The sequence below is a fragment of the Aquarana catesbeiana genome, linkage group LG06, assembly GCF_042186555.1.
Source record: "Aquarana catesbeiana isolate 2022-GZ linkage group LG06, ASM4218655v1, whole genome shotgun sequence".
Lineage (NCBI taxonomy): Eukaryota > Metazoa > Chordata > Amphibia > Anura > Ranidae > Aquarana > Aquarana catesbeiana.
Window position 1 is genome coordinate 44919516 of NC_133329.1, and position 20877 is coordinate 44940392.

Genomic DNA, 20877 nt, shown 5'->3' on the forward strand with positions numbered 1-20877 from the left:
TCTGCAGCAAGCGCGGATATAGGCGTAACACCCGCTATTATTGTCCCTCCTGTCCTGACAATCCTGGTCTTTGCATTGGTGAATGTTTTGAACGCTACCATTCACTAGTTGAGTATTAGCGTAGGGTACAGCATTGCACAGACTAGGACACACTTTCACAGGGTCTCCCAAGATGCCATCGCATTTTGAGAGACCCGAACCTGGAACCGGTTACAGTTATAAAAATTACAGTTACAAAAACAGTGTAAAAAAAAATGTAAAATTTAAAAAAAAAAGTTGTCGTTTTATTGTCCTCTCTCTCTCTCTCTCTCTCTATTCTCTCTATTGTTCTGCTCTTTTTTACTGTATTCTATTCTGCAATGTTTTAGTGTTATTATGTTTTATCATGTTTGCTTTTCAGGTATGCAATTTTTGATACTGTACCGTTTACTGTGCTTTATTGTTAACCATTTTTTTGTCTTCAGGTATGCCATTCACGACTTTGAGTGGTTATACCAGAATGATGCCTGCAGGTTTAGGTATCATCTTGGTATCATTCTTTTCAGCCAGCGGTCGTCTTTCATGTAAAAGCAATCCTAGCGGCTAACCAAGTACCGCCTCGATGTACGTTTCGTTAAACACGTCTTCAGGAAGCGTACTTGGTCACTATGGGGATGGTTTAAATAATGTTGAAATTAGCATAAAGGGAGGGGTTGAATGCTTCACAGCCTCAGTGCCTTTTACAAAACACCGTACAACCGTCTCTAACAGCATTTGAAATAGCAGCAAAAGTGAACTTCCATATAGAATTCATACAAATATAAATATAGAATGATCTTAAATACTAGTACTGATGAGAACTAAATTATAAACTAAATTTAATTATATTTAAGATGGCACATTCCGTCAGCAGCAGGCTGCTTGAAATGTGATAGTTATAAAATTACAAATGAATAGAATAAAAACCAAAAAATCACTAAAAATGGTGACATTATCACAATTGTAAACAATATCCAACAGTTACATTAGAATATATACCCAGAAACAACATCCAAAATGGAAAACAATTATTTGAATCGATACTCCAGAGGAAAAATTATTCTTTGAAAATATCTGACAAAAGTCTAATCATTAGTCAAAAAACAGTTGAGATCCAGTTCGATATTTAAGCCCTGTGGCTGCATCGTTTGTAAACGGTACAGCCACTGGGTCTCATTTTGGCACTAGATTTTGGGACTTTAAGTGATTTTACCTCCTCTTGAACCATATTTTTGAACACTTCAATATGGTGGTGGGTACCTTTTTTAGGACTGAATACTGAATTGTTCTTAAGTCCACTATGTGAATAAGTAGTTTCACTCACATTGGGAGGGGAAGAAATATTCGATTGAGAGGAAAAATGTTTTTTGATATTCAGTTTCCTAATAAATTTCTCTATATCAACAAATAAACCAAACTTGTCAATATTTTTGCTAGGTGCAAATTTTAATCCCTGTGATAATACTAGTAATTCTTCTTCTGAAAGTTCTACTCCCGATAGATTAAAAATCCCTGTATTTAGTTGTCCCGTTTCCTTTTTCTTTCTCCTTCTCCCTCTACTGCCTCTTTTTCTGTGGATTCTTTGGAATGTTGGGGTGTAGTGGGTGGAATTCTGTAAGGTCCTTTCCATTCCCTCCACCCCCCCCCCCAGTTGATGATAGTTTTGATGATTATAGTAGGGTCGACCTCGAAAATTACCCCTATAATTCCCTCTAGGGGGTCTAGGTTGGTAATAATTAGGTTCTAGATTGTGATATTGATAATCATAATCGGATGGTCTATTAGACAATGGGGCAAACCTATTGTGTGTAGGTACCATATAAGGTGCTGGATAGTGATTTTTTGGTTTTTATTCTATTCATTTGTAATTTTATAACTATCACATTTCAAGCAGCCTGCTGCTGACGGAATGTGCCATCTTAAATATAATTAAATTTAGTTTATAATTTAGTTCTCATCAGTACTAGTATTTAAGATCATTCTATATTTATATTTGTATGAATTCTATATGGAAGTTCACTTTTGCTGCTATTTCAAATGCTGTTAGAGACGGTTGTACGGTGTTTTGTAAAAGGCACTGAGGCTGTGAAGCATTCAACCCCTCCCTTTATGCTAATTTCAACATTATTTAAACCATCCCCATAGTGACCAAGTACGCTTCCTGAAGACGTGTTTAACGAAACGTACGTCGAGGCAGTACTTGGTCACGCAATTACATCACATCCGGCCTCCGTGGTTCGTCTGTCTGTCGAGGGTGGAACGCACGCCACTGCCGCGATCATCTGGGAACTTGTCTACAGAGCAGTCTCCCTACCATAAGATACGCTTTCCAGCCTCAGTGCCGGGCGATGGCACCTTGTATGTGAGTAGCCATTTGGCTATGTTTGTTTTTATCAGGTTTTAAATAAACGGTGTTACACTATGTTCGGTTCCTCTCCATCTATTTTATATCCCATGCGTGTGACCCTGTGATGTGAGGACAAGATTCTGGCCCATTTTTCTCCATTGCAGCAAGCATTATCTTGCTAAAGCCTATTTGACCTTTTTTTCATAAAATTGGTCAACTCCATCTGGTAAGCTGACACCCATTTCCATGAGCACATTGGTGTTTTTCAGTGATGGTGAAGGGATTTTGCTGTTCACGTCTTGATATCAAGATCCACATCAGGATTTCATTTCAACATTTTTTTCACCTTTGATGGACTTTTCATTATATATTGCATATTTGATTTATATATATTTCTTATTTTTTGGCATCACATATCATGTTATGGTTACACAATTATTATTGAACACTATTATTTTTTATGGGTTTTAGTCTCAATAATTATATTTTTTTATGTTTTGATTCACATAGGTAGGCTGGTACCATAGATTTGAATTCATTATTTGTGGTCTACACTGAATGATTTATGTTATATATATTATTTATACGTTAGTTTTTTCACAAATATCCAGCGCTCCCCTTATCCCTTCTTTTCATTTCATGCATTGATGTATTCATTCATCTTGTTTAGGGTGTAGCTGCTTTAATTTATTTAATTCATTATATCCTTTAACCTTACAATTGTTTGGCACAGAATTGTTCACTATTAATATGCTGTATAGTTACTTTTGGATACGTCCTTCGACCGAGTCACCAGGCCCCTCTATAGACCAGCACACTGCGTGATCTTTCTAAGACGGGTCCTCCCCTGGGATCTCCTCGGCTGTCCAGGTTCGTCACACAGGACCGACAGCTCAGGACCATTCCTCGGCCGCGGTGGTAGGCCCCAGACAAGCCTCTGGACCCACCCCTGTGCCGCTGTATCGTGGGCCTCCCGATCGGAGGACCACGAGGTAGCTCTTTAACGCATACCTGTCAGCCAGGAGGGCCAGCAGGTGGCTGTAAAAAAAACCCTAGAACATGGCGTCTGTCCCATAAATACCCTCTTCCCAGAATGCAACTCGGAGGACCACCTCCACCGAGCTTGTCTCCGAGACAGAGGAGCATCTATACACTTTGACACGTTGCCTTTCCAACACCAACCAGTGGTAACAGCGACACCCACCGGTCAGCACAGAAACACACACAACGTCAGCCAAGCTGGAACAGAGGCAAACTTTTACCTTCCTAACACACAATTTACTAAATTTACCTAACCTGCGGTAGATTGTAAATCTACCAGCGCTACATATATTACCCAACTATACAAAGGCCAAATAAACAATGGTAAGGAAATGAACTGAAATGTAAATTCTCATAATAAAGTGTAACCGCACAAAGAAGTAAAATAGTTTAAACCTTAGAAATCTGCCAACTCACTAAGTCAGTGCGCTCCTTGCAGCAGATATATAATACAAAAGAACAACAATGACTGGAATATCAGTCACAGGGAAGCTGCTTTCTCAGGACACAGGAGGTGTATCATAAGCAACTCAATGAAATCAAGAAAATACAAAATATCTTTATAGATGTCAAATATTGAATGAAAATAGTACAAAAATGATACACATATACAAATACCTTTCTTCTACAACTTTGTCTTTTTTATTGGTGGAAGAAGGGTGTTTATATATATGTGTGTGTGAGATTTTTATACTATTCTCATTTAATATTTGACAATTAGAAAGATATTTTGTATTTACCTAAAGTTTAACTAAAGGAAAAAACGTTATTTTAGTTTTGGATAAAGTGAAGAGGTATCAGAACACCTATTAGTTTTTTACTGCTGTCTGTCCCCATTAGGGAGATTCCTCCTCTCTATTTGTCCTGTTTACCGTGAAAGTAAAAGAAAATCCCAAATTTTAGGTTGTCCCCAGAAAAGTTATAGAGGGGAATGTTTGACCATTCTTCCAGAAGCACATTTGTGAGGTCAGGCACTGATGTTGGACGAGGTTGGACTGGTGTGCAGTCATGTTGGAACAGGAAGGGGCCATCCCCAAACTGTTCCCTCAAAGTTGGGAGCATGAAATTGTCCAAAATGTCTTGGTATGCTGACGCCTTAAGAGTTCCCTTCATTGGAAATAAGGAGCCAAATCCAATCCCTGAAAAACAACCCCCCACACCATAATGCCCCCTCCACCGAATGATTTGTATCAGTGCACAAAGCAAGGTCCATTAGACATGGATGAGCGAGTTTGGGGTGGAGGAACTTGACTGGCCTGCACAGAGTCCTGATCTCAAACTGATAAAACACCTTTGGGATGCATTAGAGCGAAGAGCCAGGCCTTCTCACCCAACATCAGTACCTGACCTCACAAGTGCGCTTCTGTAAGGATGATCAAACATTCCCATAGATACTCCTAAACCTTGTGGACGGCCTTCCCAGAAGAGTTGAAGCTGTTATAGCTGCAAAGGGTGGGCCAACTCAATATTGAACTCTACGGACTAAAAATGGGATTTTATTAAAGTTCATATATGTGTAAAGGCAGGCGTCCCAATACTTTTGGTAATATAGTGTATGTTCTAACAAGGGAGAAGACCATTGTGATTTGTATGTACATTGTGTTATGTTTGCAGTGATTGGGAGGTTTGCAGTAAATGATGGATATTCTTGTATTTTCACAAAAAAGTCTCTAAAAATCTGGCAAAATGACAGGAAAAAAAATTGATTTCACTACATGTAATGGGATGGATTTACTAAAGGCACATAGACTGAGGACTTTACAAGTGAAGTTGCTCCAGAGCTTAGTAAATAAGGGGAAGCTCTGCTGAGTTCCATCATCCAATCATGTTCAAGCAAAAATGCATTTTTTTTTCCTTGCATGTTATTGGGTATTCTTTGTAAAGTGAAGCTTTATCTCATTTACTAATCTCTGGAGCAACTTGTAAAGTGCACAGTCTGTTTGCCTTAAAGTACAACTATAGGCACAACTTATTTTTTCTTCATTTAGATCGAGTAAAGGAAGGTTTATAACTCCCGTCAGTTTTTTTCCAATCTGTGTCCCATTGAGGAGATTTCTCTTCACTTCCTGTCCCATAGCCAAACAGGAAGTGAGAGGAAATCCCTGCAAATTAACCACTTCAGCCCCAGAAGATTTGGCTGCTCAATGACCGGCCATTTTTTGCGATACGGCACTGCGCCACTTTACCTGACACTGTCGTGTGACGTTGTACCCAAACAAAATTAACGTCCTTTTTCCCCACAAATAGAGATTTCTTTTGGTGGTATTTGATCATCTCTGCGGTTTTTATTTTTTGCGCTATAAACAAAAGAAGAGCAACAATTTTGAAAAAAAAAATACAATATTTTGTGCTTTTTGCTATAAAAAATATCCTCAATTTTTCTAAAAAAAACTAATTCTTTCCTCAGTTTAGGCCGATTTGTATTCTTCTACATATTTTTGGTAAAAAAAAAAAAAAATTGCAATAAGTGTATATTGATTGGTTTGCACAAAGGTTATAGTGTCTACAATATAGGTGATAGATTATAGCATTTTTATTATTATTTTTACTAGTAATGGCGGCGATCTGCGAATTTTATCGGGACTGCCACATTATGGCGGACAAATTGAACACACTTTTGGGACTACTGACATTTATACAGCGATCAGTGCTATAAAAATGCACTGTTTCCTGTATAAATGTCACTGGAGGGAAGGGGTTAACATTAGGGGGCGATCAAGGGGTTAACTGTGTTTCCTGTGTGTGTTCTAACTGTGGGGGATGGGACTGACTAGAGGAGATGACAGATCGCTGTTCCTAGCTATTAGGAACTCACAATCTGTCTCTCCTCTCCTCACAGAACAGGGATTTGTGAGTTTACACGTTCCTGTTCTGCCTCTTGTGCCCGTGATCGCGCTTAAAGGGACCGACGTACAGCTACGATGGTTGGCGGGAATGTGCCGACCTGCCCAATATAATGATGGCGGCTGGTCAGCAAGTGGTTAACCACTTAAGGACCGCCTCACGCCGATTTACGTCGGCAAGGCGGCACGGGCAGGCAAAATCACGTACATGTACGTGATTTGCCTCCCGCGGGTGGAGGGTCCGATCGGACCCCCCCGCCGCCCGAGGCGGTCCCGTTTGGTCCCCCGGCGATCGGAGATGAGGGGGAGGCCATCCGTTCGTGGCCCCCCACCTCGCGATCGCCGCCGGCCAATCAGATCACTTCCTTTGCTGCTGTATGCTAAACAGCAGCAAAGGAAATGATGTCATCTCTCCTCGGCTCGGTATTCCGTTGCAGCGCCGAGGAGAGAAGACATCAATGTGAGTGCACAACACTACACAACACAGTAGAACATGCCAGGCACACAAAACACCCTGATCCCCCCCCCGATCGCCCCCCGATCCCCCCCCAATCACCCCCCCCCCCCCCTGTCACAAACTGACACCAGCAGTTTTTTGTTTTTTTTGTTTTTTTTTTCTGATTACTGCATTGGTGTCAGTTTGTGACAGTTACAGTGTTGGAACAGTGAGTATTACCCCCCTTTAGGTCTAGGATACCCCCCTAACCCCCCCTAATAAAGTTTTAACCCCTTGATCACCCCCTGTCACCAGTGTTGCTAAGCGATCATTTTTCTGATCGCTGTATTAGTGTCGCTGGTGACGCTAGTTAGTGAGGTAAATATTTAGGTTCGCCGTCAGCATTTTATAGCGACAGGGACCCCCATATACTACCTAATAAATGTTTTAACCCCTTGATTGCCCCCTAGTTAACCCTTTCACCACTGATCACCGTATAACTGTTACGGGTGACGCTGGTTAGTTCGTTTATTTTTTATAGTGTCAGGGCAACCGCCGTTTATTACCGAATAAAGGTTTAGCCCCCCGATCACCCGGCGGTGATATGCGTCGCCCCAGGCAGCGTCAGATTAGCGCCAGTACCGCTAACACCCACGCACGCAGCATGCGCCTCCCTTAGTGGTATAGTATCTGAACGGATCAATATCTGATCTGATCAGATCTATACTAGCGTCCCCAGCAGTTTAGGGTTCCCAAAAACGCAGTGTTAGCGGGATCAGCCCAGATACCTGCTAGCACCTGCGTTTTGCCCCTCCGCCCGGCCCACCCAAGTGCAGTATCGATCGATCACTGTCACTTACAAGGCACTAAACGCATAACTGCAGCGTTCGCAGAGTCAGGCCTGATCCCTGCGATCGCTAACAGTTTTTTTGGTAGCATTTTGGTGAACTGGCAAGCACCAGCCCCAGGCAGCGTCAGGTTAGCGCCAGTACCACTGACACCCACGCACGCACCGTACACCTCCCTTAGTGGTATAGTATCTGAACGGATCAATATCTGATCCGATCAGATCTATACTGGCGTCCCCAGCAGTTTAGGGTTCCCAAAAACGCAGTGTTAGCGGGATCAGCCCAGATACCTGCTAGCACCTGCGTTTTGCCCCTCCGCCCGGCCCGGCCCAGCCCACCCAAGTGCAGTATCGATCGATCACTGTCACTTACAAAACACTAAATGCATAACTGCAGCGTTCGCAGAGTCAGGCCTGATCCCTGCAATCGCTAACAGTTTTTTTTGTAGCGTTTTGGTGAACTGGCAAGCACCAGCGGCCTAGTACACCCCGGTCGTAGTCAAACCAGCACTGCAGTAACACTTGGTGACGTGGCGAGTCCCATAAGTGCAGTTCAAGCTGGTGAGGTGACAAGCACAAGTAGTGTCCCGCTGCCACCAAGAAGACAAACACAGGCCCGTCGTGCCCATAATGCCCTTCCTGCTGCATTCGCCAATCCTAATTGGGAACCCACCGCTTCTGCAGCGCCCGTACTTCCCCCATTCACATCCCCAACCAAATGCAGTCAGCTGCATGAGAGGCATTTTCTTTATGTCCTCCCGAGTACCCCTACCCAACGAACCCCCCCAAAAAAGATGTTGTGTCTGCAGCAAGCGCGGATATAGGCGTGACACCCGCTATTATTGTCCCTCCTGTCCTGACAATCCTGGTCTTTGCATTGGTGAATGTTTTGAACGCTACCATACACTAGTTTAGTATTAGCGTAGGGTACAGCACTGCACAGACTAGGCACAATTTCACAGGGTCTCCCAAGATGCCATCGCATTTTGAGAGACCCGAACCTGGAACCGGTTACCGTTATAAAAGTTAGTTACAAAAAAAGTGTAAAAAAAAATATATATATATTAAAAAAAAAAAAATTGTTGTCGTTTTATTGTTCTCTCTCTCTATTCTCTCTCTCTATTGTTCTGCTCTTTTTTACTGTATTCTATTCTGCAATGTTTTATTGTTATTATGTTTTATCATGTTTGTTTTTCAGGTATGTAATTATTTATACTTTACTGTTTACTGTGCTTTATTGTTAACCATTTTTTTGTCTTCAGGTACGCCATTCACGACTTTGAGTGGTTATACCAGAATGATGCCTGCAGGTTTAGGTATCATCTTGGTATCATTCTTTTCAGCCAGCGGTCGGCTTTCATGTAAAAGCAATCCTAGCGGCTAATTAGCCTCTAGACTGCCTTTACAAGCCGTGGGAGGGAATGCCCCCCCCCCCCCCCGTCTTCCGTGTTTTTCTCTGGCTCTCCTGTCTCAACAGGGAACCTGAGAATGCAGACGGTGATTCAGCCAGCTGACCATAGAGCTGATCAGAGACCAGAGTGGCTCCAAACATCTCTATGGCCTAAGAAACCGGAAGCTACGAGCATTTTATGACTTAGATTTCGCCGGATGTAAATAGCGCCATTGGGAAATTGGGGAAGCATTTTATCACAACGATCTTGGTGTGGTCAGATGCTTTGAGGGCAGAGGAGAGATCTAGGGTCTAATAGACCACAATTTTTTCAAAAAAGAGTACCTGTCACTACCTATTGCTATCATAGGGGATATTTACATTCCCCGAGATAACAATAAAAATGATAAAAAAAAAAAAAAAATGAAAGGAACAGTTTAAAAATAAGATAAAAAAGCAAAAAAATAATAAAGAAAAAAAAAAAAAAAAAAGCACCCCTGTCGCCCCCTGCTCTTGCGCTAAGGCGAACGCAAGCGGCGGTCTGTCGTCAAACGTAAACAGCAATTGCACCATGCATGTGAGGTATCACCGCGAAGGTCAGATCGAGGGCAGTAATTTTAGCAGTAGACCTCCTCTGTAAATCTAAAGTGGTAACCTGTAAAGGCTTTTAAAGGCTTTTAAAAATGTATTTATTTTGTTGCCACTGCACGTTTGTGCGCAATTGTAAAGCATGTCATGTTTGGTATCCATGTACTCGGCCTAAGATCATCTTTTTTATTTCATGAAACATTTGGGCAATATAGTGTGTTTTAGTGCATTAAAATTTAAAAAAGTGTGTTTTTTCCCCAAAAAATGCGTTTGAAAAATCGCTGCGTAAATACTGTGTGAAAAAAAAAAATGAAACACCCACCATTTTAATCTGTAGGGCATTTGCTTTAAAAAAATATATAATGTTTGGGGGTTCAAAGTAATTTTCTTGCAAAAAAAAATAACTTTTTCATGTAAACAAAAAGTGTCAGAAAGGGCTTTGTATTCAAGTGGTTAGAAGAGTGGGTGATGTGTGACATAAGCTTCTAAATGTTGTGCATAAAATGCCAGGACAGTTCAAAACCCCCCCAAATGACCCCATTTTGGAAAGTAGACACCCCAAGCTATTTGCTGAGAGGCATGTCGAGTCCATGGAATATTTTATATTGCGACACAAGTTGCGGGAAAGAGACAAATTTTTTTTTTTTTTGCACAAAGTTGTCACTAAATGATATATTGCTCAAACATGCCATGGGAATATGTGAAATTACACCCCAAAATACATTCTGCTGCTTCTCCTGAGTACGGGGATACCACATGTGTGAGACTTTTTGGGAGCCTAGCCGCGTACGGGACCCCGAAAACCAAGCACCGCCTTCAGGCTTTCTAAGGGCGTGAATTTTTGATTTCACTCTTCACTGCCTATCACAGTTTCGGAGGCCATGGAAAGCCCAGGTGGCACAACCCCCCCCAAATGACCCCATTTTGGAAAGTAGACACCCAAAGCTATTTGCTGAGAGGTATAGTGAGTATTTTGCAGACCTCACTTTTTGTCACAAAGTTTTGAAATTTGAAAAAAGAAAAAAAAAAAATGTTTTTTCTTGTCTTTCTTCATTTTCAAAAACAAATGAGAGCTGCAAAATACTCACCATGCCTCTCAGCAAATAGCTTGGGGTGTCTACTTTCCAAAATGGGGTCATTTGGGGGGGGTTTCCCACCTGGGCATTCCATGGCCTCCGAAACGGTGATAGGCAGTGAAGAGTGAAATCAAAAATTTACACCCTTAGAAATCCTGAAGGCAGTGATTGGTTTTCGGGGTCCCGTACGCGCCTAGGCTCCCAAAAAGTCCCACACATGTGGTATCCCCATACTCAGGAGAAGCAGCTGAATGTATTTTGGGGTGCAATTCCACATAGGCCCATGGCCTGTGTGAGCAATATATCATTTAGTGACAACTTTTTGTAAATATTTTTTTTTTTTTTTTTTGTCATTATTCAATCACTTGGGACAAAAAAAATAAATATTCAATGGGCTCAACATGCCTCTCAGCAATTTCCTTGGGGTGTCTACTTTCCAAAATGGGGTCATTTGTGGGGGTTTTGTACTGCCCTGCCATTTTAGCACCTCAAGAAATGACATAGGCAGTCATAAACTAAAAGCTGTGTAAATTCCAGAAAATGTACCCTAGTTTGTAGACGCTATAACTTTTGCGCAAACCAATAAATATACGCTTATTGACATTTTTTTTACCAAAGACATGTGGCTCAATACATTTTGGCCTAAATGTATGACTAAAATTGAGTTTATTGGATTTTTTTATAACAAAAAGTAGAAAATATCATTTTTTTTCAAAATTTTCGGTCTTTTTCCGTTTGTAGCGCAAAAAATAAAAACTGCAGAGGTGATCAAATACCATCAAAAGAAAGCTCTATTTGTGGGAAGAAAAGGACGCAAATTTCGTTTGGGTACAGCATTGCATGACCGCGCAATTAAAAGTTAAAGCGACGCAGTGCCAAATTGGAAAAAGACCTCTGGTCCTTAGGCAGCATAATGGTCCGGGGCTCAAGTGGTTAAAGGAATCCTTGGGGCCCCCCAGATCACCAGAAGCAGTGACCTCATTGAAATATCCCCCTCTATTACTGTTCTGGGGACAACCCAAAATTGGGATTTTCTTTTACTTTCAGTGATAATGGTAAACAGGACAAATAGAGAGAATCTCCCTAACAGGGGCACAGACAGCAATAAAACCTGACAGGGGTTCTAATCCTTCTCTACTCTATCCAGTACTAAAAAAAAAGTTTTCCTCTAGTTATACATTAAAGTGGAACTTCACTCTCTCAATCATCATTGTCTATTTTGAATCCTCAGGCTGCTAGTATTAGTAAATAGATAGAGAATTATATCATATTTACTTGTTTTAAACCATTTTTTACATCTCTTCAGTTGTTTCCTGGTTTCTATGTCTAGGCAAATGATGTCATCAATCCCAGGAGTCTTCAGGAGAGGGGGAGGGGTTTTCTCAGCTAAGCACACCATCCTGCATGCCTGAGCTAAGGGCAGATGGATTCCAGGATGTACTTGCTCTATGAATCATCTGCCCTTATTCAAGATGGCCATGGCCAGAATTGAGAGGGGGGTGTTTTTCTAAAGGATTTCTCATCAAAATAAAGCATGGAGACATGGATGGATGGATGGATGGATGGGGGAATTTGCTTTAAATATTATAAATGAAATAAATAGTGTTTTTGGTTTGTGGAGCTCAGATACAGTGCAGTTCCACTTTAAGTATAACAACTCCAATGATTTCCATATTTAGGTTTTTATACATTACTGGTGAGAGAACTGATCCAAAAAGACAGAGACTACTCATAATTGGCAATTCTATATTTACATTCCTAAATACGGCATGTCTGGACCACGACGTCAAGTGATTGTAAACGATCACCTTGTAAAACAACCCATTCAGTTTAAAATAGAAATGGAAGGTAAAATATTTGTGTACAGAAATAAAAAACATTATAAATAACCTTTTCACCTCTTTTTCTAAGTGATCACATTCCCTCTGTTCTCATCTGCATAAGAGTTGGGGGGAGGAGAAGCAGCGGCACACTGATCTTCCCAGTGAATGTCTGTGTGTGTGTGTGGGGGTTGGTTGTCAGGACAAGTCAGATCATTGGAGGAGAGCAGGCTGAGTTCCCAGCAGAGCTAGAGAACTGACCATGGTGTGTTCTCCTGCTTAGTGTGGTCAGTTTTTAATAGGAAAGCAGAGGGACTGTCAGGAACACCGGGGATTTCACATAAAGGAAGCAAAACAAAGAGAACAGGAGACTTTCTCATACAAGTACATGGTACAGCAACCACAGATCAGGAATATGAAATGTTGGGGTAACAGACATTTTAATTACCACATTCATTTATTTATTTATTTCCTTCTGTGAATTGACTTTAATTTTCCGATCGTTTTGAGTGTTTTGCGGTGAATATAGTAAATCGGCATAGTGAATTGACAATTTCAGGATCACATGTGATATTTGGGGGGAATTCGTCCGAACACCTAAATACCGCATGTGATGTACTTCAGTGAATGGAGTCCAGTGTGACTTTAGTGTTATATTATAATGGGTTTTGTTCCTAAATATTGGAAATATAAATAGATTTCTACATTCTTCTGCCAAAATATTGAATTGTAGACATCAAGGGAAAACAAATGATTAAAAAAATGTTTATAAATTTATTTTACATTGACAGAAAAGGAGCACTTTGTGGACAGACATTGGGAGGAACTGATATATAGGATCCATCTGATAGAGCCAATTCTGGATGATCTTATGACAAGGAGTCTGTTGACATCTGAACAGTGTGACACAATACGGGCCAATCCAACCACACAAGAGAAGATGAGAAGGCTGTACTCTGTGATCGGAGGGTGGAGTAATACTGACAAGGATATTTTATACATCTTATTAAAGAAACATGACCCCTCAGTGATCAGATTCCTGCAAAAGCGAGGTAAGTCTCACCACTATTTCACTATTTTATGTTGTGTCTTGCAGCGTGCTCTGCGCCTAAATTTACCATGTTGGCAACATGAACCAATCAGATTGAAAATGAAAGGAAGCCTAGGATTGGTTCTCTTGGTCATGTGATACTGTTTGCTGAAATTATTATTACAGTTTAATCATTTGTACCAACTGACATATCACACAAGGCCTGGTAAAGAGGAACTTTAGTCAGAAAATGAAGTCCTGCTAGATGATGTCATACCGGCCCCTTTTACAGGTATAGATTGTAAAACAATAAATATAAGTGTCTATACAGTACTGTGAATAATCCAGTAATACACGGTCTCACTCTGCTGCACATGCTCAGTTGCTGTCCAATTTTAGGCACTGCTGAATATGTAGAGGCCGATCTGCTGACAGCCTTAAAATGGAATTAAACCCTCCTATTCTTTTTACAACCAAGGAAGCTGCTTCTGTTTGATCTGCAACTGCCATGGTGCTGCACATGTGATTAGTTATGATATCTATCATTTGATGGTTTGACAGTTTGGTTGAGGACACAAGCAAATGTGACAGTTACTAATCCCGGCATTCCAGGAATGTAACTGTTTTTTGAAACCATTAAATCAAAGGGATTTACTGCTGCTCAGGGACCCTGGGCTTCAGCAAAATGGCCGCCTCCACTAAGAAGAAACAGGAGCAATGTTGGAGGCAATTTAAAGCAAACACTCATTTTGGTTGCATAATTATTAATGTGGAATGTATGTTCCTTGCTAAAGAACATTATATTTATCACGTTGTTATGGGTAAAGTTCCACTTTATGTCAATTGTAGAAATGATTTCTCTTCAAACAGGACATTTGCTGTTGTGATTGAGATCCATTTCTCTCTGGCTACAAGATTTACTTACTTTGACTTATAGGCAGGGGAGGATTAGGAAACTTTGACTCTGGGAGCAAACTCAAACAACGATCCCCTTTCATGGTATGGACAGATTTCTGTGGGATAAGGAAAGTGTATCATGTGAAGAGTGACCTAGTCCTACATTGATTGGTGGGCATTGTGAAATGTTCCCATAGGACGTAGTTTATTGTGAAAGACCTCATCTCTTCTCCAGCATTGGCTTACTTTGTGGCTCTCAGCATTTAGTCATATGATAGTTCAGAGCTGCAAAAAGATATCAGAGACCTCCCTGATATTCTGACAGGTAAAGATTCAATAATTACTGATAGGGATATTAGGGAACTGCCTCACTTTTACAGCCCCATTATAGGAGCAAAATATGTAAAGTTTTTATCTTCTTACTTGAATTGGTAGTAAACACAGCTGGGACATTTGAACCTTCAGGTATGCTTATAATAAAGCTTACCTGTAGATACAAGGAATATCTCCTAAATGTGCACCGTTTAGGAGATAATCTCTGTTTCTGCAGCCGGTAACGTCACCAGCGCATGCGCTCTGAAGGGACGGCATATTTGTGCTAACCCTTCAGAGCTCTGTGCCACGGCCGTGACTCCCACCCGCATGTACGGGAGTGATGTCATTGCAGCTCGGCCATTCAGTCAGCCAGAGCCTGAAAACTCGGAAGGAAGACCATGTGAAGATGGAAGCCCTGTCATGTCAGTGGTGACAGCAGACCACTGGAGGACTTCATTCTAAGGTAAGTATATCACAATGAAAAACCAACCAGTGCAGCGTTATGAAAGAAACCATTAATCTACTACATATGATCCTATTCATAAAAACATGTGCATAAGATCCTCAAAAATATATAGAAACAGAAAATAGCAAATATAAGTGTGTAATCAATCACTAAAACAAAAGTACATAATTAAATATACATGATATCAAGTCTGTGGTAGTGAGCCCCTGTAGATCGCCAACTCGGGGTTCCCCAGGGCGTGGGGTCTTTTCACATATACAGCATCATGGCAGTTGTGGATTAAACAGAGACCAATATGGCAGCTTCCTTGGCTGAAAATGATAGGAGGGTTTACTTCCACTTTAATGCATAGAATGTGTTAAGATAAAACACCTTCTGCCTTTACAACTCCTTTAACCGCTAGAGATCTGCGCTATAGCCCAATGACGGCAACAGCGCGGATCTACAATGCCGGGACGACATCTATTGACATCATCCCCTTTCCTCGCTCCCGGTGCGCTCTCGTGAGCGCGCATCGGGGAAAATCTGTGTTGGCCGTGTCCCCTGGACACAGCCAATCACAGATCGCTGTAAATGGCCAATCAGGGCGGCCGCTTACAGCGCGATCGCCGTCTTCAATGAGAGATGATCTCAAATGTAAACATATGAGATCATCTCTCATTGCCGGCTCTCTCTCCTCACACAGAGACAGCATGTGAGGAGACAGAGGATCTGTGACTTGTTGTGAGTAATTATCTACAGTTCTACAGTTGAAAAAACAAAGTGTGCCCTAACAGTGCCCAATTAGTGCCCACAGTGACCCATTAGCATCAATAGCTAGTGCCATCTGTGCCCACCTGTGCACATCAGTGCCCACTTGTGCCATCAGTGCCCCATCTGTGCCATCTGTGCCCGTCTGTGCCCATCTGTGCAATCAGTGCGCATCTGTGCCACCTCATCAGTGCCCTTCTGTGCCAATCAGTGCCCATCTGTGCCAATCAGTGCCCATCTGTACCAAACAGTGCCCATCTGTGTCGCCTCATCAGTGCACATCTGTGCAATCAATCAGTGCACATCTGTGCCGCCTTATCAGTGCCCATCTGTGCCACCTCAACAGTGCCCATCTGTGCCATCTCAACAGTGCACATCTGTGCAATCAATCAGTGCACATCTGTGCTGCCTCAACAGTGCCCATTTGTGCCGCCTAAACAGTGCCCATTTGTGCCGCCTCAACAGCGCCCATTTGTGCCACCTCAACAGTGCCCATTTGTGCCGCCTCAACAGTGCCCATTTGTGCCGCCTCAACAGTGCCCATTTGTGCCGCCTCAACAGTGCCCATTTGTGCCACCTCAACAGTGCCCATTTGTGCCACCTCAACAGTACCCATCTGTGCCACCTCAACAGTGCACATCTATGCAATCAGTACACATCTGTGCCGATTCATCAGTGCCCATCTGTGCCACCTCATCAGTGGATATCTGTGCCCTCCTGTGCTGCCTCATTAGTGCACATCTGTGCCGCCTCATCAGTGCACATCTGTGCGATCAGTGCCCATCTGTGCCGCCTCATCAGTGCACATCTGTGCAATCAATCAGTGCACATCTGTGCTCATCAGTGCCACCTCATCAGTGCCCATCAGTGCAGGCTTAGCACACACCAGTGCAGTCTCATCACCACCAGCAACCAACCATGTCTATTAGATGCTTTTCCGCCGATGAGGCATACCAAATTCTTTCCACGGCCGACGAGAGCAACGGGGAGCTCTCTTTTTCAGATTCCCTTTCAGATTCGGATCCTGAATCTGACATAAATTATGAGCCAGTCCTCAGTAGTGAAACATTGAGTGACTCAGAAGAGGAAGATGTTCGGCCCACCAAACGAAGGCGTTCTAGTGAGGAGGCAGTGGCATCCACCAGCACCGCAGTACCAACTACCAGCACCGCAGTGCCATCCACCAGCACCGCAGTACCTCAAACAGAAAGGCCAAGTACCAGTGGGGTGTCACCTCAGCCCCAAAGGGTTAGGTCCCATGCCAGCCTTTCCTATGCCCTTCAGAACCCCTTGTGGCTTCCTTCTAATTCAGGAGAAGCTAACGTTCCCCCTTTCACTGCCCAGCCAGGAGTCCAGGTGGACACAGAGAATTTTACCCCAATACATTTTTTTAATTTAACTTTTACAGAGGACATGTTGGCGTCAATTGTGGCCCAGTGCAACTTATATGCAAAGCAATTTATTTTGCAAAATCCAACATCCTATTATGCCCGTCCCTATGAGTGGAGAGACCTAACAGTGGAGGAGTTCAAGGTTTTTTTAGGCCTCACATTTAATATGGGACTCACCAAAAAAAATCAATTGCGTTTCTATTGTTCAACCCATCCCCTCCACCACATGCCGCTCTTCTCCGCGGTAATGCCCAGAACTAGGTATATGATGATAATGAGGTTCCTACATTTCAGTGACAATACCCAATGCCCTCCCCGAAATGATCCAAATTATGACAGGCTTTACAAAATTCGGCCAATACTTTTTGAGTAATATTCCCCCAATTGTTTACCCCGGACCAACACATATGTGTGGATGAGTCCCTTGTTAAATTGAAGCGGCAGGCTTAAAATTAAGCAATTTATCCCCAGCAAAAGGGCCCGCTATGGAGTGAAGGTGTACAAATTATGTGACCGAGCCACAGGGTACACATATTCCTTCATAGTGTACGAAGGGAAGGACACCCAGCTGCAGCCCCCTAATTGCCCGGACTACTTGGGATCCAGCGGGAAAGTTGTTTGGGACCTCATATACCCCCAATGGAGAAAGGCTACCACCTGTATGTAGACAACTTCTACACTTCTCTGCCCCTGTTCCACAACCTTCATCGGAAGAAGACGCCAGCATGTGGCACCATAAAAAAGAATCGGAAGGGCTTTCCTCAAAGTCTTGTCAATAAGAAATTGAGAAAAGGAGAAACGGCAAGTCTGCGTAACAACGAGATTCTGGCAGTGAAGTGGAGGGACAGAAGGGATGTCTACATGTTGTCTTCTATCCACAAGTATACGTTCATGGAAATCCCCAGAAGGAATGGCCCCATACAAAAACCAAAATGTATCTATGAATATAATTTATTTATGGGGGGAGTCGACTTCAATGACCAAATGATGGAACCATACCTTGCCACAAGACGAACATACCATTGGTATAAAAAAGTTGCAATTTATTTTTTTCAATTGGCCATATACAATTCATATGTAATTTACCGCAACTCCACCCAAAACCCCAAATGCTTCTTTGGCTTACCAGGAGGAAGTTTTCACTACCCTTATATTTCCAAACGGCCCACCAGAAAATATCCGAACAGATGTTATTAGTCGACTCTCCAAGCCCCATTTTCCTGATAAAATCCCTCCCAAACCAACAGGCCAAAGACGTCAAAAAAGATGTAAGGTGTGTCCGAGAGCAGGAGTCAGAAGAGAACCATCTTATTATTGTGCACAATGTCCTTCCCAACCAGGCCTCTGCATAGGTGACTGTTTTCACCGTTACCATACTTCAATAAATTATTAGTGAAGTATAGTAAACGTAATCCTCAGTTCCTGCCTTCACACACCTTCACACCCCTTATGCCACTGCCTGCTCTGTAACTGACCCTGGCTTGTTATTCGACCACACTTCTGCCTGCCGATTCTGTACATACCTCTGCCTGATCTGGAACTGACCTTGGACTGTTTGACCATGATATTTGCCTGCCTCTTGGACTGATCTTGTACCCTGCAACTGGACTAGTGGGATTCAACACAGGGGTCTCACATATGTGAGGGGCTCCAGAATAGTTTTTCTGGATGAAGAAAACAATTTTCTTTATTTTCTCATTCCTAGATTAGGGTCTGGAGACTCGGAGGCTTCAAAGAGATTTGGGTGGGGGAAGCCTCTACCCCTGTCCCCATTCTGTCCTGCACAAGGCCCTAATTCCGCCTGCTGCCTGTAGGACTTACTGCCGTCATGCCTCTGTCTGTCGCACTGACCACAGCACATGGACTTGCCTACTGCCAGGACCAATATTTTTGGCACTGCTGACAATATCTCTGCACTCACCCTGGACTGTATATGGACAGTATCCCTGCCTGCTGCCTGAAAAATTGTGTTTGCTGTTGCTGACCAAGTCCCTGCCTGCTGCCTGGACCAGTGCTATCCTCCTGTGGACAACTGCACTACTAAAACCACAGGTAATCTTTCCTTTACCCTTTGCTCAGCATAATGTATTTTGGGGTGTAATTCTTGGTATGTGCATGCTATGTGTCCCTGGAACACCTGACCGTGTTCCTTGCATGTTGGACCTCTGTATGTGGCCAGGCTGTGTAAAGGTCTCACACATGTGGTATTGCCATACTCAGGAGGAGTAGCAGAATGTATTTTGGGGTGTTATTTTTGCTATGTAAATGCTATGTGTTGGTAATATCTTATAAATGGACAACTTTGTGTAAAGAAAAATGCGTTTTCATTTTTTTCCACATTTTCCAAAAACTTCTGGAAAAAAATGAACCGTTCAAAAGACTCATTATGCCTCATAGATTATACGTTGGGGTGTTAGCTTTCCAAAATGGGGTCATTTTCTGGGCGTTTCCATTGTCCTGGTGCTCCAGGGCCTTCAAAAGTGTAATAGGTAGTCAACAAGTTAGATGGGTAATTTATGCTCCTTGAACACCTGATGGTGCTCCCTGCATGTTGGGCCTCTGTATGTGGCCAGTTAATGAAAACGTCCCACACATGTGGTATCATAATACTCAGGTGGAGTTGCAGAATGTATTTTGGGGTGTCATTTGTGGTATGCACATTCTATGTGAGAAATAAGCTATTATAATGACAATTTTGTGAAAAAAATAAAAAATAAAATCAAATCTTAATTTTGCAAAGAATTGTGGGAAAAAATGACAACTTCAAATAACTCACCATGCCTCTTACTAAATACACTGGAATTTTCTAAAAAAGGGGTCATTTGGGGAGCATTTGTACTTTCCCGGCTTGTTAGGGTCTCAAGAATTGAGATAGGCCTCGGTACATTAGATGTGATCATTTTTTTATGATTTACCATAGCTTGTAGACTCTATAAATTTCACACAGACCAAATAAAATCCACTACTTTGGGTTATTTTTTACCAAAGATATGTAGCAGTATAAATTGTGGCCAACATTTATGAAGAAAAATTGCTAATTTGCGAAATTTATTTCACAGAAACGAAGAAAAATGCATTTTTTAAAAAAAAATTTCGGTCTTTTTTCATTTATAGCTCAAAAAATAAAAAACCCAGAGGTGATCAAATACCACCAAAAGAAAGCTCTATTTGTATGAAAAAAAGGACAAAAAAATCATATGGGTACAGTATTACATGACTGAGTAATTGTCATTCAAAGTGTGACAGCGCTGAAAGCTGAAAATTGGTCTTGGCAGGAGGGGGGTTTAAGTGCCCAGTAAGCAAGTGGTTAATCTCAGGGCCCTTGGATGTTTTGACAGTTTGGTTGAGAGCACAACCAATTGGAGTGTTACATTTCCGGCACGTGACAGAAATGTAACTATTTTATGGATGGGTTTACTTCCCCTTTAAGATAAAAAGCCTTCTGTGTGCAGCAGCCCTCAGCTCCCCTAATACTTACCTGAGCCCATCTCTAACCAGCGATGTTGCAGGAGTTTCTCGGCTGCTGAGACTCCTCTCCTCATTTGCTGAGACGGCAGCGTGGCGCCATCAGCTCCCGCTGCTATCAATCAAATTCAGTGAGCCAATGAGAGAGAGAGAGGGT

At 42.2% G+C, this 20877-nt stretch overlaps 1 protein-coding gene across 1 annotated transcript in view; it reads left to right on the forward strand.

Annotated features, from left to right (window-relative positions):
* The window catches only part of LOC141147952 (uncharacterized), a 92615-nt gene that overhangs the window by 14605 nt on the left and 57133 nt on the right, over positions 1–20877 (forward strand). Inside the window, exon 2 of the mRNA XM_073635111.1 lies at positions 13198–13458. Within this exon, the coding sequence (XP_073491212.1) occupies positions 13198–13458 (261 nt within the window). The remainder of the gene's footprint in view (positions 1–13197; positions 13459–20877) is intronic.